The sequence below is a fragment of the Ovis canadensis genome, chromosome 6 (genome assembly GCF_042477335.2).
Source record: "Ovis canadensis isolate MfBH-ARS-UI-01 breed Bighorn chromosome 6, ARS-UI_OviCan_v2, whole genome shotgun sequence".
Lineage (NCBI taxonomy): Eukaryota > Metazoa > Chordata > Mammalia > Artiodactyla > Bovidae > Ovis > Ovis canadensis.
The window spans coordinates 17,573,341-17,588,623 of record NC_091250.1 but is presented as its reverse complement, the minus strand read 5'-3'; the positions used below and the strand labels follow the sequence as shown (position 1 = coordinate 17,588,623).

At 40.5% G+C, this 15,283-nt stretch overlaps 1 protein-coding gene across 4 annotated transcripts in view; it reads left to right on the top strand.

Moving 5' to 3' along the window:
- TMA16 (translation machinery associated 16 homolog) overlaps window positions 1-15,283 on the top strand; it is a 31,187-nt gene that overhangs the window by 14,251 nt on the left and 1,653 nt on the right. For all 4 annotated transcript variants that reach the window (XM_069593357.1, XM_069593358.1, XM_069593355.1 and 1 more), the window contains exons 2-6: window positions 161-273; window positions 9,453-9,490; window positions 10,685-10,769; window positions 11,816-11,964; window positions 14,975-15,017. In XM_069593357.1, the coding sequence (XP_069449458.1) occupies window positions 161-273; window positions 9,453-9,490; window positions 10,685-10,769; window positions 11,816-11,964; window positions 14,975-15,017 (428 nt within the window). The remainder of the gene's footprint in view (window positions 1-160; window positions 274-9,452; window positions 9,491-10,684; window positions 10,770-11,815; window positions 11,965-14,974; window positions 15,018-15,283) is intronic.

Here is a 15,283-nt window from a genome sequence, read left to right as displayed (position 1 = left end):
AGACTGAGTCTGGCATATCTCCTGATTTCTAGTGACATATTTCCCGCTCATAGTTTTTCTGTTATATTACTGTTTAAAATTTTTATTTCTAAAGAAAAATTTTTGACAGAAGTCATTTATGTGTCTGACTGCACGTGTCATATACTTCTCTACATTTCAGCCTAAAGCACCAAAGGGAAAAAGTATAGGACAAGAAAAAAAAGTCATCCATCCATATAGTAGAAAAGCAGCTCAAATTACAAGAAAGGCCCACAAACAAGAAAAAAAGGAAAAGTAAGTATCTTCATTGTTTTATGTATTGGTGAAAAACCCTTTTATACAGTTATTCCTAATCAGTACTCCCTTTCTCTTCCTTTGATAAATATTCAAGTGTGTTCTGTGTACTAAGGTAAAACACTGAACAAGGAGTCAGCACTTAGAACTTAATCTAAAACATATATAAATATAAATAGGTTGTGATGACAGCAATGAAGAAAAGTTTAAAAAGATTATGGGATAGAGAGTGAGGGAGAGATTCTGTTTTACATAGGGTAGTCATGGAAAGTTTCTCTGAAGATTTTACATTTGAGCAGTGAGCCATGCAGACATTTACTAGGCATTTAGGTGAAAGTACCTATTAGATATAAAAGATGAGATACAGAATGGGCTGTTGGATGTGCTGGCTCTGATGCTCAGAGGATAGGTTAGGGATATAGATGCACATTTGGGAGCCATCAATATCTAGCTGATACTAGGAGTACTGAGACTGGGTGAGATCACCTGACAAGTAAATGAAGACAGGAAAGAGAAGGACATCAAGGATTGAGTCCAGAGCTCCTCAGCTGTTTAGAGGTTGGAGAAAGGAAGAGGCTCCAACAAGTGAGACCTAAGAGGAAAAAAACATGTTTCAAAGAGAAAATAGTGATCAACCTGTGTTGTTTGTTACAAGATTAGGGCTGAGAATTGATTTAGTAATTTGATTTAGTAAAGCAGAGATCACTATATATTTTTTTCTTTAGTTGTTTCCTTAGTTGTTGCTCTAGAAATTTCAGCTAACATCTTAAAACAGTCTAATTCAAATTAACATCAAGTTCATTTGAACAATATACCATGAAATGCTCCACTGTAACTCCATTCTGAGCCTCTTCTTTGTATAATTATCGTCAGATGTGTTTTGCACGCTGTCACTAAGTCATGTGCAACTCTTGGAACCCCATGGATTATAGCCCACCAGGCTTCTCTGTCCGTGGGATTTCCTAGGCAAGAACACTGGAGTGGGTTGCCATTTCCTCCTCAAGAGGATCTTCCCGACCCAGGTATGAAACCCACGTCTCCTGCATTTGCAGGCAGATTCTGTACCACTGAACCACCTGGGAAGCCCTACTGTCAGATAAGTTATTCCTTTGTACATTGTAAGTTCATAAAACACAGTTTCATGATTATTGTTTTTATGCAGTTGTCTTAAGTTAGGACAAGAAAAGTGTTACAAATTAAAACACATTTATACTGTCTTTTCGGAGAGGACAGTGGCACCCCACTCCAGTACTCTTGCCTGGAAAATCCCATGGGCGGAGGAGCCTAGTGGGCTGCAGTCCATGGGGTCGCTAAGAGTCGGACATGACTGAGTGACTTCACTTGCACTTTTCACTTTCATGCATTAGAGAAGGAAATGGCAACCCACTCCAGTGTTCTTGCCTAGAGAATCCTAGGGACGGGGGTATTTATCTGTGTAATTACCTTTTATCATTGGTGCTTCTTATTTTTTCATGTGGATTCAAATTAGTAACTATTGTCCTTTTATTTCAGTCAGAAGAATTCCCTTCAGTGTTACTTGTAGGGAGAGTCTGAAGATGACAGATACTCGTTTTTATCTGAGAACGTCTTTAATTTTTCTGTAGGACTGTGCTTCATTTTCAAGTTTCAATATGTATGAAATTCTTGGTTCATAGTCTTCTGTTCAACACTTGAAATGTCACATCTTGGTCTTCAGGCCTCCAGCGTTCAGACAGGAAGTCAGCTGTTCATCTTATTGAGGCTCACTGTATGTGAGGAGTCACTTTTTCCCTGATGCTTTCAAGATACCACTTTGTCTTTCAGTAGCTTTACTAGTGTGTGGCTATGCCTAGGTGTAGATCTCTGAGTTTATCCTATATGAAGTCTATTAAGCTTCTGGAGCATGTAGGTTAATGTTTTTTATCAACTTGGGAAGTTGTTATTTTTCCAAATACCCTTTCTGTCCTGCCCCTCTCCTGTGACTCCCACATGCATATATTGATATGCTTGATGGCATCCCCACAGATCTCTGAGACATCTTAATTTTTATTCTTTGTTTTTGCTCAGAGTGGAAAGTTTCAACTGGCTTCTTATGTTTGCTTGTCTCTGTCTACAGGTCCAACCCTCTGCACTTTCTCTGGTACAGTTTCTACTGTATGGTATTTTAAATTCCTGAGTATAGGCCATACTTCTTGTTTGTTTGTGAGTCTCCTACTTTTGTATTCAGAATTGAGCATTTTAAATAATTCAGGGTGATACTGTTGTTACAGACATATCGATCAAAGCCCCCAGTTAAAGAACAGCCTTTTGCTTTTCCTTTCTTAATGTTGTTTTAACAGCTGCTGCTCATCAATCACAGCTTCCACTTCTGTGACCTTGCTTGCTCACCTTGCTTGCTCTTTACATCTTCGGGAACTTGGGCTGCCTGGGGACGGAAGGGATCTGAGCTGTTTTAGCGAGAAGTTTATGGTGTATAAAAAATACCCAAAACAAACCTGGGGTGCTCAGCCATTGGAGGTGGCCCCGCGCAGCCCGCAGAGGGCTAAACAACCCTGCCATTCTGTGTCTTCAAGTGCTGCTTGTGTCTTTCCCACACCACGGTTTCCATAACAATACTGTCCCCACGGTCATTTAGGTTTGCTGTTGTTGCTGTTTCCTTTGTGACTTTCCTGGACTGATTTTGTAAAAGCCTGTTTGTCGTGTGCAGTTTTTGCAGTTTCTGCTCAGTTAGTGGTCAGCTAATGTTTGGACAGGGGTTTCTGTAATTGCTTTTGACTAATAAAAGTCAGCCTTTGTTGAGGGACTGTGTAGGTCTTTTGGACATCTTTTCAGAACTCCAGGAGGCAGTTTGTATAGACTTTATTTAGCGTTTGCACAAAGCCTCAGGATTATCCAGAAGTGAGAGAGTAGGATCTTCTCGGGTCTTTGGCATGAAAACAGTCCTGAATGTACACCTGGCATTCTTGATTTCCAGGAATATGCTGGAGCGAGCATTTCAGTGCCCTGTATTGAACTTCCATTCCTTAGATTTTGCTTTTAAATTGTTTGGGTCAGCCTTTTGTTAGTCCTCAAGTGGTGTTACCACGCAGGCAGCTGTTGTGGTAGACAGTTGCTACTGAGATTGTTTCTGAGAAACAGCCTGAGGGTTGGGCTGCTTCCACAGAGAGAGCTCTGTGTTAGATTAGAAAGTAACTCTGCTGCGGCTGCTAAGTTGCTTCAGTCTGTCCGACTCTGTGTGACCCCATAGACTGCAGTGGAGCATTTCCATCTGCTGCCATGTCAAATGGTGACAGTGCTCAAGATGAAGCTTTGGGGGAGTTCCAAACCTAACTGTTCTAGTGACTGCTAGGAGGATGGCTTTTACAGCTACCCTGAGTTGCTAACACATTGGTTTATAAAAATTGCTGTTCTTACTGGGATTGAGTCATTTTTCTTGAGTAAATGCTCCTTTGATTGTTGCATGCCTTTGGTTAATTTTTATACTTCTGAAAAAGTTGATTTTGACAAGTTTTGATTTTTTAAGTTCTTGTTCTGCCATTCTGAAAGTAGCTCTGTATTCTTGATGTGAAGGAATTCATAAGAAGGTTTTCTTCATCAGGAGATGAAACGTGTATGCTGCCTCTTCTTTTCTCCCCTTCTTGTCCCTTAGCCTCTCTTTGATGAGCATCCCATACTGTAATTTGCCTATTCTTCCCTGCACCTCTGGGCTGTGAGAGTCCCCAGGAACTGCTATGAAAGTAAAAAGGGAAAGTTGCTCAGTCGTGTCCGACTTTGCGACCCTGTGGGCTGTAGTCCAGGGAATTCTCTAGGACAGAATGCTGGAGTGGGTAGCCTTTCTCTTCTCCAGAGATCTTCCCAACCCAGGGATCAAACCCACGTCTCCTGCATTGCAGGCGGATTCTTCACCAGCTGAGCCACAAGGGAACTGCTATAGGAACAAATAAAAAAATTCCTTAAAATGAAGTTATGAAATCAAAATAGATTATTTTGATTATTTTAGAATAGCCTTAGCAGTTTGATGAATGCTAGATACATTTGCATAGTAGCTGATAAAAACCAGCTGTTTTATTGTTACATTCCTTGCCCAAAACCAGTTGGGTTAGCAGTTTCAAACTTATTTGGCTAGAAGTGTTCTTGAAAAGAATAGTCAAATGCTATGATAATATAGTCAAATTTTCTTTCCTCTTTGTAATGATGGGTCTTTGTTTTGTACATTAAAGATTATTATAATGATATTGCTTTAAGATGGTAATTTTTTAACATCAGTTATTTTTGTATCACTTTCATGCATTTTTTTCTGTATCTGACATGATTTACTACTTACATGATTTTGCTATCACCTATACCAGTATTTCACTAACTTTAGTGTACATGAAATACACCCCTAAAGTGTATTAAAACAGTTTTTTGGGCTGCACCCACTAGAGGTTTCCTGACACAGGGCTTCCCTGATAGCTCAGTTGGTGAAGAATTCGCCTGCAATGCAGTTGACTCCAGTCGAGAAGATCCACTGGAGAAGGGATGGGCTGCCCACTCCAGTGTTCTTGGGCTTCCCTTGTCAGAGGGAGTCAGAGGAAGAAGGGTGGCTAGGATGGAAGACAGTGTTTGCACTGTCATTTTCGGATGACTTCCATCCCAGTACGCACTGTTCTGGTTTTTAGAAGTGAGCCGTGAGGTCCAGCCACACTCAGGGAGGACAGGGTTGTGAATATCAAAACAGCAGGAATCTACACTGGGGACCCTCTTAGGTATTACCACATCCTGCCTAACGCAGATCCTTGATTTTATAAGGAAGAAAGAGAGCCAGCAGCTGGAGGATTCTTTTTACTACTTCCTAAGATTTATTTTTAGGGAGGTAGGGGAAGATTGGGGTGGATATTGTTAGGGTGCAGTGCCCTTGACCAGAGGTAAAGGGTACAGACACGAGCTGCTGGGTTCATCAGATGGACTCTGAATACCTGAAGATACTGAAGGTGTGAATAGCGGTGTCGAGTAGGAGTCAAGACACTATTTATCTTTAGCATTTGAATGCTCTGATTTAAGACTATATGAAATACCTCTTCTGTTCCTATTAAAGAAATTAGTGCAGTTTGAGGACTAGTGCATTTCAAGTGATGCTCAGTTTATAGGCAGGAAATAGTTATTATTCTATATCATTTGTTTTTTGAATTCTCAGCATAGCAACATGTTGGTACTGTGTATTGTCAAATTTTGTCCCATAGAGTATGTAGCAAAGAACTATAGATATCAAATGAAAATAATTTCACTTAACAAACATAATGGGTAAGAATCTAGGTAGCAACTTGGAGAATTTAGTCTCAAATCTCTCTCTCATTCCAGCTTCACTCCCCTGTAGTTCAAGCCCTCAGTGTATTCATTCAGATCCATAGCAAACTTGACTTCTAACTAGATTCTTCTCTCTAGGCTGATTTGAAAGGAATGAATTCTCAGAGTCATTTTCAGCCTTATTATGTAGTGTTCTGTACTTCTTTTTAAAAGTCATCTTTGAGGTTTAAACAGCATATGACAAAATAGACATAACTGAAGTGAGCAGCGTTTGAGTTTTGGCAATACATGGTGTAACCCCTTGATCAGTATGCTGGAGTATGTTTTCATCCTCCTCCAAATCTTCCCAGTCAGGTCTCAGCCCCCCTCCTCTAGACTTGGGCACCTGTTGTTTTGTTTTTTAATAGATGATATCTATCTTTCCTAGCATTTCATGTAAATGGAATCATACTGTATGTAGTTTTTTGTGCCAGTCTTTTTCATTTAGCATGAAATTTATCCACGTTATTGCATATACTAGTTGTCTTCCATTGGGGAAGAACTGATGTGAAGCTGAAGGTCCAATACTTTGGCTACCTGATGCGAAGAGCCGACTCATTGGAAAAGACTCTGGTGCTGGGAAAGATTGAGGGCAAAAGAAAAAGTGGACAGCAGAGGATGAGGTGGTGGGATGGCATCACCGACTTGATGGACGTGAATTTGAGCAAGCTCTGAAAGCTGGTGGAGGAAAGGGAAGCCTGACGTGCTGCTGTCTACGGTGTTGCAAAGTCAGACATGACATGATTTAGTGACAAACAACAAGTTGTCTTTCTCTTCCATTACTAAGTAGTATTTCATTGTATGGATATGTAGGTTTTTATCCGTTTACCCTAGTCATTTGGATTGTTTATACTTTTTGGCTTTTCTCAGGGTCTGCAAGCTGAGTGACCATCCATCTATTTTTATAAAACCAGTTTATTTTACTGAAAGGCAGCTCTGCCCATTCCTTTCATGTTTGTGGCTGTGATGGCAGAGATGAGTAGTTATGACAGACCAGCCACATGGTCCTCAAAGCCTTACTTGTTACTGGCGAAAGCTTAAGTGAAAATGATCAACCCTGCTGTTGCATACAGATAAAATTGCCATAAACATGTACAGGTATTTTCGTGGACATAAAACATTTTTCTTTCAGTTCTTAGAACTGGAATTGCTGGGCTATGTAGTAGATATGGGCTTCCCAGGTGGTGCTAGTGGTAAAGAATCTGCCTGGGTCAGGAAGATCCCATGGAGGAGGGCATGGCAACCCCCTCCATATTCTTGCCTAGAGAATCCCATGGACAGGGGAGCCTGGAGAACTGCAATCCATAGGGTCACAAAGAGTGATGTGACTGAAGCAGCTTAGCAGGCACACACATGCACAGGAGATGTATGTTTAAGTAAATAAGAAATTGAGTTTTTAAAAAACTTGTTGAAAAGAATGAAGTCATGTAGGAGGTGTAATGTTTAAGTATGTATAATAAAAAAATTACCTTATCTGAAGTGGTAATGCCATTTTACTTTTTTCACCACTGATGTATAAGACTTGGACTTCCCAGGTGGTGCTAGTGGTAATCTGCCTGCCAATGCAGGAGACACAAGAGTTGCTGGTTCAACATCTGGGTCTGGAAGATCCTCTGGAGGAGGAAATGGCAACCCACTCCAGAATTCTTGCCTGGGAAATCCCATGGACAGAGGAGCCAGGCTGGCTACAGTCTACGGGGTTGCAAAGAGTTGGACATGACTGAAGGAACTTAGCCTCTGTTTTCTCTCAGACATGTATTACCATTTTTAAAACAGATTTGAACCAATCTAGTGGGTGTACAGTAATGTCTCAATGTGGTTTTAATTTGTATTTCTTTATGACCAATTATATATTTTTATGTGTTTATTGTTTGCTTTTATGTCTCTGATTTGATGAATAATCTGTTAAAATCTTTTCCCTTTTGATTTTGAGTTGTTTGTCCACTGTTAAGTAGTAAGAACTATTTATATATTCTTAACACAAGTCTTTTGTATGTTATTTATATTGTGAATATTTTCTCCCATTCTGTGACTGAAATATTTTTGTTAAAAAGGCTTCATTTTATTTCTCTGATTTTCTAGTTGTTTAAAGTGGGAGGGTAAATCTGATCTGCTTTGTTAGTGCAGGGACAGTGAATTTTTTTTTCCTTCATTGCTGTATCTCTAGTTGATAGCATTAAGCATTGAAAAAAACAACTAGTGAAAGATTATTGCTGAGCCATGAAAGACGCTGGGATTCTTGGCCTCCGGAAGAGAGGAATTCAACCTGGGGCCAGTGACAAGGCTTGATCACTCAGAGCTTTTGTGTACTAAAGTTTTATTAAAATATAAAAGAGATAGAGAAAGCTTCTGAAATACACATCAAAAGGGGGCAAAAAGAGCGCCCCCCCTTGCTAGTCTTTGCTGCTGCTACTGCTAAGTCACTTCAGTCATGTCCGACTCTGTGCGACCCCATAGACGGCAGCCCACCAGGCTCCCCTGTCCCTGGGATTCTCCAGGCTGCAGTCCATGGGGTCGCTAAGAGTCGGATACGACTGAGTGACTTCACTTTCATTTTTCACTTTCATGCATTGGAGAAGGAAATGGCGACCCACTTAGCAGTAAGTTATATACCTATTAGCAGACAGCTAATTAGAGGAAGGAAATGTCTCGAAACTCAGAATAGTGCCAGGCCTTTCACCTACAACATGCATTTTGAGATAACATTGGCACAGGATGAGTCATCCCATGCCATAAGATGATTGACATGAATCTTGAAGAAAGGCAGGTTTCCAAGCAAATATGTAGTCTCATTAACATAGCTTAAGAGAACATTTGCGAGAGTAAAGCATACTGGTTTGTTAAGTAAAGCATACTGGTTTGTCAAGTCCCTTCTGAGTCGTAGTTGGAACCAACTTGAAGAAAGACAGAGTCTAAGGTAAATACATAGTTCATTAACATAGCTTAAGAATAACATTTCTGTGGGAAAAACACATTGGTTAGCTCAAGGGCTGAGAAAAGTTAAGTTCAGGTGGAACCAGATGTCATCATGGCAACACAGAATTTTAAAGGAAACCTCCTTTTAATTTTGTATAGAGAAGGAAAAAAATTCTGACAATTGACGTTTGTTTCTTCCTGACGTTTAAGAGAGAGAGAAAAAACTTCTGACGGTTGCAGCCTGTTTCCTCCATTTGGAGATCCTAGCCTTCCGGCATGTTACCCTCTCACTAGCGTCCCTCTTTCCTGAATGGAAAAGAGATTTTTCTTTTCTTTTCTTGTCCTCCTGTGGGATCTTAGTCCCTGACCAGGGAACAACCCATGCCCCCTGTGATGGAAGTTCAGACTGTTAACCACTGGAATGCCAGGGAAGTCGCTGAATGGATTAGAATTCAAAATAGCAACAGTAGGAGGCACATGATCATGTAGGCCATTTTTTGAGAGTAAATGAGTTCTTTTTCTTTGTCATAATTTGTATCGAATTTATGAAAAGTCAACATTTTGTTTTACTCCTGTTGAAGTCTAAAAGATGACAGTGATGCATTTTGGTCTCGATGGCAGCAGTTTTCTAGAAGGTCCTTGTTACTCTTCTGTGCACAAGCTTTATGCATATTACAGAGTTCAGACAAGTTTTCCTTCGTGTTTTCAGAACCAGTTTGTTTTATTGGTGTCCTTTAGTCACTGCAGAGCAGAAAAAAATTCTAGTAACATTTTGTGATTTAAAAGAGAAGCATGGTGTCAGTGTTTCTTAAGAAAATTAATTTCACATGCATAAAAGTGATCTTTGAAAGGTTCTTAAGGTTCTTTGGGTAGTTTTTCTTTTTGTTGTTGTTGTTTTTTTCAGATTTTTAAAACTTGTTTTGGAAGTTTTCTAACACACATGCACTTTTTCTCCCAAGATTGAAGAATGAAAAGGCGTTGCGTCTCAGCCTTATTGGTAAGTGGATTTTTCTTGTTTGAAGTTCTTCCCTTAACTATTTTCTCTTGACTCTCTTATGAAATACTATTTTTATCTCTACCAGATAAAAGTGATTTTGCTAGATTAAGTGAATTTTCTCTACCAGACTTGATTAAAATAAAGTCAGTCATTAAACTGTTAGAACAGTGAATATCTAGGTCAGTTTTCTAGAAATTCTTTAGTATCTACTTTTATCCGTCCCTCTCTCTCTCCAGTTTAATTCTAGCTTCCTAACCATTTAGAGTTATGAAGGGTTTTGGACACAGCAATTCATGTTTAATGATGTGAATGTCTCCTCAGTCTATATCTCAGTGTCACAGTCTTTCTATGTGTGTGTGTGGGTGTGTGATCAGATTTATTATTGGTAAGGGTATCTGATAAGTCTGAGATTTCAAAAGAGTGGCTACTAGGCTTTGTAACTAAAATGAAAGATACTCAAACCATTAACTCAACTGCCTTATCAGGCAGCAGAATCGTATTTGTAAATGGTTTATCAGTAATCCTGGATAGGGCCATTTCTTGATTTGTAATACTGAGAAATCTTACTGAAAGTGGCACCCCTGTGGTCTGATTGACTCATAAGCATGAAGTCTGCTAGCTTTTTGATAACAGATGTCAGTCATTCTGCATCGTATACAGCAGATCTTGTATGCTTAGTGTATTTACTGACTTTGAGGCCCTGAACAGGTTACTTAACCTTTCTCTTCTAAATGGAGATAATAATAACCCTCATAGGATTGTAAAAGTCAAGACCTGTGTCTGTACGTAGTGCCCGCTGCTTGCTAAAAGTTCAGCACACACTGTCCTCTTCATTAATCTAATCAAACTCTCCTTTTGCTATTTCAGACAAGTTCTATCATTTGCTTTATAAATACTTGGAACTTCATGTTCTTTTAAAGTATTCTTTACTTTAAAAAATGTTTTGTATCCTTACTGGATAAGAAATACATACAGAAAAGCATCCTTCCTACCTTTGTCGCTTTCCCAAATTAAAATGTGACAGTTCAGTTTCTGATAGGCTTGTTTAGCTTTGAGCCCACACAAAACTTTATATTTAACTTTGAAATAAATGTTGATACTGTTTTAAACACATTGATGTTGAAAATTATAATGAATACCTCTGCTTAAATAATGACTTAGGATGTTAATCTGTTTTGGTACTTGTTGTTATAGGTGAAAAACTACAGTGGTTTCAAAATCATCTTGATCCCAAAAAAGTAGGATATTCAAAAAGAGATGCTTGTGAATTAATTGAAAGGTAAACACTGGGCATGTTAATGAGCAAAGGGTCAGTAAGAGGAATTCCCCAACTTGGTTCTGCAAGATGCAGAGTTCTGTTCTGGATTGATAGACAAGCAGATAGACTTTGTCATAAAGACTTCGGGTTGGTATACTAGCTTAGTCATCTTAGTAGACTCATCACCTTTCTGCGCTTCAGAATGGCAGGTAACCCAGTTTCTTGACTGCCTTGAGAAATGACATCAAAGCTGATGCCTGCGGATGGAGGTGAGGTGGTTTGAAGAGCATCTAGGCAGAGAGAAGGAGGTCTGAAAGGCCTGGGGACGGGAGCAGCCCATTTAGTGGTCTGCCAGACCTTTAATATCACTGAGATGATAGGCTCCGGGAGGGAATTGGGACAGTTTGAATAAACAACCAACACAAAAAATCTCGAATATCAGTGTAAGAGTTTGGACTTTACCCAAGGACAGTGGGAGTCATAGGAGACTTTGAATAGCAAGTAGCTGCGATACTCATATTTAAGCTTTTGAGAGTGAGGCAAATGGATGAGGGGGCAAACTGTTAAGAGGCTGATGAAGCCGTCCAGGCAAGAGGTGGTGGGAGCAATGTGGTAAAGAGAAATGGAAATGTCTAGAGAGTTTAAGGGGGTAAAAGTCTCAGTCTTCAGTGAAGACTTAAATGTGGCATAAAGGGGAGAGAGAGGAGTCAGGGTGACCCCGTCTTCATCTGTGTGAATGAAGGCGGGGGCCAGGGCAGAGGTGGAGCAGATTCGGAAGGGACCAGGAGCAGAGCAGAGGGTGCGTTAAGGTGTCACCTGTCAGCGAGATGGAGCCATCCAGGAGGTGGTGGAGTGTGAGGACCTGGAGTTGACACTGTAATGGCAGGCTTTGATTTGTTCACAGAAGACTTGAGAGTGGTTGCATTACCAAGAGAAGGTCTGGGAACTTGAAGGAATCTAGAGGAATATGAAAACTTGAGAAGGACAGGCAGTGGCTGGGGATTATGTTTTAAATGAAGTAATATAAGCCAAACAGATTTTGTAAGTCAGACCATCTTGTTTTTCAGGTATTTGAACCGATTCAGCAGCGAGCTGGAGCAGATTGAGTTGCGGAACAGCTTCAAGGACAGGCAGGGCCGGAGGCACTGCTCTCGGGAGGCGGCCATCAGGCAGACTCTGGAGCGGGAGCAGCAGCAGTACCAGGCCTATGGCCTCGGTGCGTCCCGTATGGCTTCCTGATGTCTTGTCTCTGTAACTTATCCTGTTTATGTAGTTCACTTTGATTTTCCTTTTCTTTCTTTTTGAATATTTGGAATTTTTTTTAATTCATTCTTTTTTTCTCCTACTTTCCCAAAACTGTCAATTCTGACAGTGACATTTTTCTACTATGATAGTAATCTTTTCCTCTCCCTTCAGGCATGTGCTTAACCTGCTTTGGTCTAGGCTTATTACTTGCCTGTCTCCAGTCACATCAGGTTTCTTTAGAGTAGGTACTGTGTCCTCTTGCCTTTGTAATTTTTATAGTAAAGAGCTATACTTGTTGCAGCCATTCTTGAGAAATTACAGAAATCAAAATTTCTTTCTTAACAGTGGAGCATTTCTTATAGTTCGTGAAGACAAGTGTGGTGTTCGTTTAGCAGCATTGTCTGAAGAAAAGTACTTAGGAGGAGAGGAGAGGGCACTTGCAAGGGCTTGCAAAGCCCACCAGCAGAAAATGACCCAAAAGCTGCACATGGCCTGCAAGTAGTGTTTGATTGGCATATGAATTGTCAGTATAAAAAGATCTGCTGATTTCACATGAAAAATGTAGATTTCTGCATGCCTGTTCAACATACGGTCTGACAGCACTGTTTGCTAGAGCAGAACAGTAGCCATCGCTTTTAGACTTAGCATTCCGCACTTCCAGACCTTCTCATTCACGGTCCCTGCCTAGTCCCTGTAGACACTCATGTGTGAATTTGCCTGGAGAGTATAGTAAATGAAATGTTCAATAGGAAAATTAGGTTTTCTAGCTTTAATAATAACAGTAGGAGCCTGAAGGCATTATCCTGCGATTCCTGCTGTGAAGGTCCCAGCCCTGGCAATAGTGGTACTTGGTCCAGGAAAGCCTGGGCGGCCCCCCACAGGCATTCTCCCCTCCCTGGTGGTTTCTCACTATGACTGCAGGGTGCACTTCAGCAACACCCAGCAGGGAGCATTGAAAAACACAGAATTTAGTGCTTGCAGTTCCTGGAGGGTACAGGACATGCCTGAAGGGCTCATAGTGAGGGCTCCAGTAGAGAAAGAGGGGGAAAGTGGGGGTGGGGTGGGGGGGTCCTGCCATTGTAAGCGTCAAGGTGGAATGCCCCGGGTTTCAGGGGCTCCCTCTTCATGAAGTTGCCAGAAAGGAGAATGGGTTCGCTCAAGTGACCAGTCCCCTGGGGTGTTCTGACTGGGTGGGGCAGCCTGGTTTCTGACCTAGTTGTTCTCTGCAGCTATGTCAGAAGCTGGCAGTAGGTTCATTGAGTTGGATGTCTTCGCAGTCAGAAGGTTAACTTCAGGCACTTATACCTTCAGTAACACTAGGAACCCTGAGTAGATGGCAGTTCCTCTTCAGCATTCCTAAGAAATGAGTTTTTTCACTGAAAACAACAACAACAACAACAGCAGAATAGCTTTAGAACAGGTTAGATCTGCAGTAAGACCTTGCAGCTTACTAAATAACAGGGCAAGTTACTTCCTTACCCACTCCCCAGCCTTGTTACCTTCCATTTAAAAATAGAGAGGGATTGTACACCTCCCCTTTCCAGGTCATTTAAAAGCCAAACAAGACTGTATGGAACATGTAGGGATTGAGGGAGAGCTTCAGCCAGTGCTGTGTCCTTTTCACTTAAATTTGTCTGTGCTTATAGTCTCCATTTCTTCATCTTTCATTTTTTCTGGAACCCCTTAAATTAGGCTTTTGTAGCCACCACTCAAAGTCCTTGTTGATGATGAACTGTGTAAGTTGCTAAAACAGATGGTAGCTCTGCTGGGTACTGACTCTCATGGTCAACTTCTGTGCAGCCTTTGATACAGATGATCACTTCATTTTTTGGCCGCATTTTTTATTTGTGGTAGTAGCCCCTGTCCTTCCCCGGTTTTCCTCCCAGTTCACTGGCCATAATGTCAGTTTCCTAAGTTGAATCCTTCTTATAGCCTCACGAACTAAATAATTGGCCCAGATATCTGTCCTTGGGCCTCTTGTCTTTCCAGTTTATACCAGGTCCTGCATTTATCTCATTTAATCCTGTGCTTTTAAATACCATCTAAATGTCATAACTTCCAAATTTATGTTGTCAATCCTAACTTGTCCCTAGAACTCCAGACTTGCATTCTCAAACTTGAGTTTCTTAAAATCTCTGCTTGAATGTCTTCTAGACAGCTCCAATTTGGCATGTCCCAAAGCAAAGTCCAGCTTTTCTCCTAAAACTAGCTCCTCTTGTAAGATCCGTATTTCATTCAGTGACATCACCACTTGCCCATCATTCTGCAGACATTTCACATCCCACATCCAGCTCATCAGCCAGATACACTTGGCGTCTGATGACTTGCGCTGCTGCTCTGCTCTCCTGTAGCTCGAGCCACCCGTCTCTCAGCTCTGCTCTTGTGATGCCCTCCCAGGTGGCTCTGTGCTCAGTCTCTTCTACCTGTAGCCACCAGGTTGAGTAGCAGTAATTGACAGTACATCCCATGTCAGACATCCTACTGGGGGTGGAGCCAGCGCTGAATCTCAGACCTTCTGTTCTTCTGGTTGTGCCTCAGCCCAGGGAATGTGGTGACACAAGTCCACAAGAGTCTAGAAACATGGGCAAATCATCAGAGATGCCGTCAGTAAGATTCAGTGAAGGCTACATACCAACATCTCTCTGTCTTGCCCCTGTTTGGTATAGCCATTCCTCACTCACATGCTTATTTTCTGAAGCTGTTGTAAAGGTCAAACATTTTTATTGTAGATCTGTTTCATTTTATACATTGTATTTTAGAATACATTATTTATTAGTGGTTTTTTTTTTTTTAATCACCTTCTTAAACTAAGTCCTTTATACTTTTGAAACTTCTTTTCATTGTAGCTTTGTAATCATGCTTTGAAAGTTTCTTTTGCTTTAGGCATTCTTCTGTCGGTTATTTCTTTTTTTCCTGAGATAATGAAGAAACTATAAATGCTGTAATAAGACTTTACCTAATAAATATATTTTCTTTTCCAGAGATTCCAGACATTTTAAATGCAGATAATCTGAAAACTTTTAGGTGAGTTTGTTGCATTTTTTTTTCTTTAAAGCTACATGTAAAATATATGATAGATAAACTTTCTTCCCTTTTGAGTATTCAGGGGTTCTTTTTAACCTCTCTTTCTCAGATAAGTAAGAATTTTCCTAAGTTGCATTTGTCAGAAATGCCTGAAATGATAGTGACCTAGTGCTTTTGTTTTTCAAAATACTTCAAAATTCTTCAATATAGTATTTAAAAGAACATGATGTCACTGTTCCTCTCTGTTATTAAAAAAAAAAACTGTC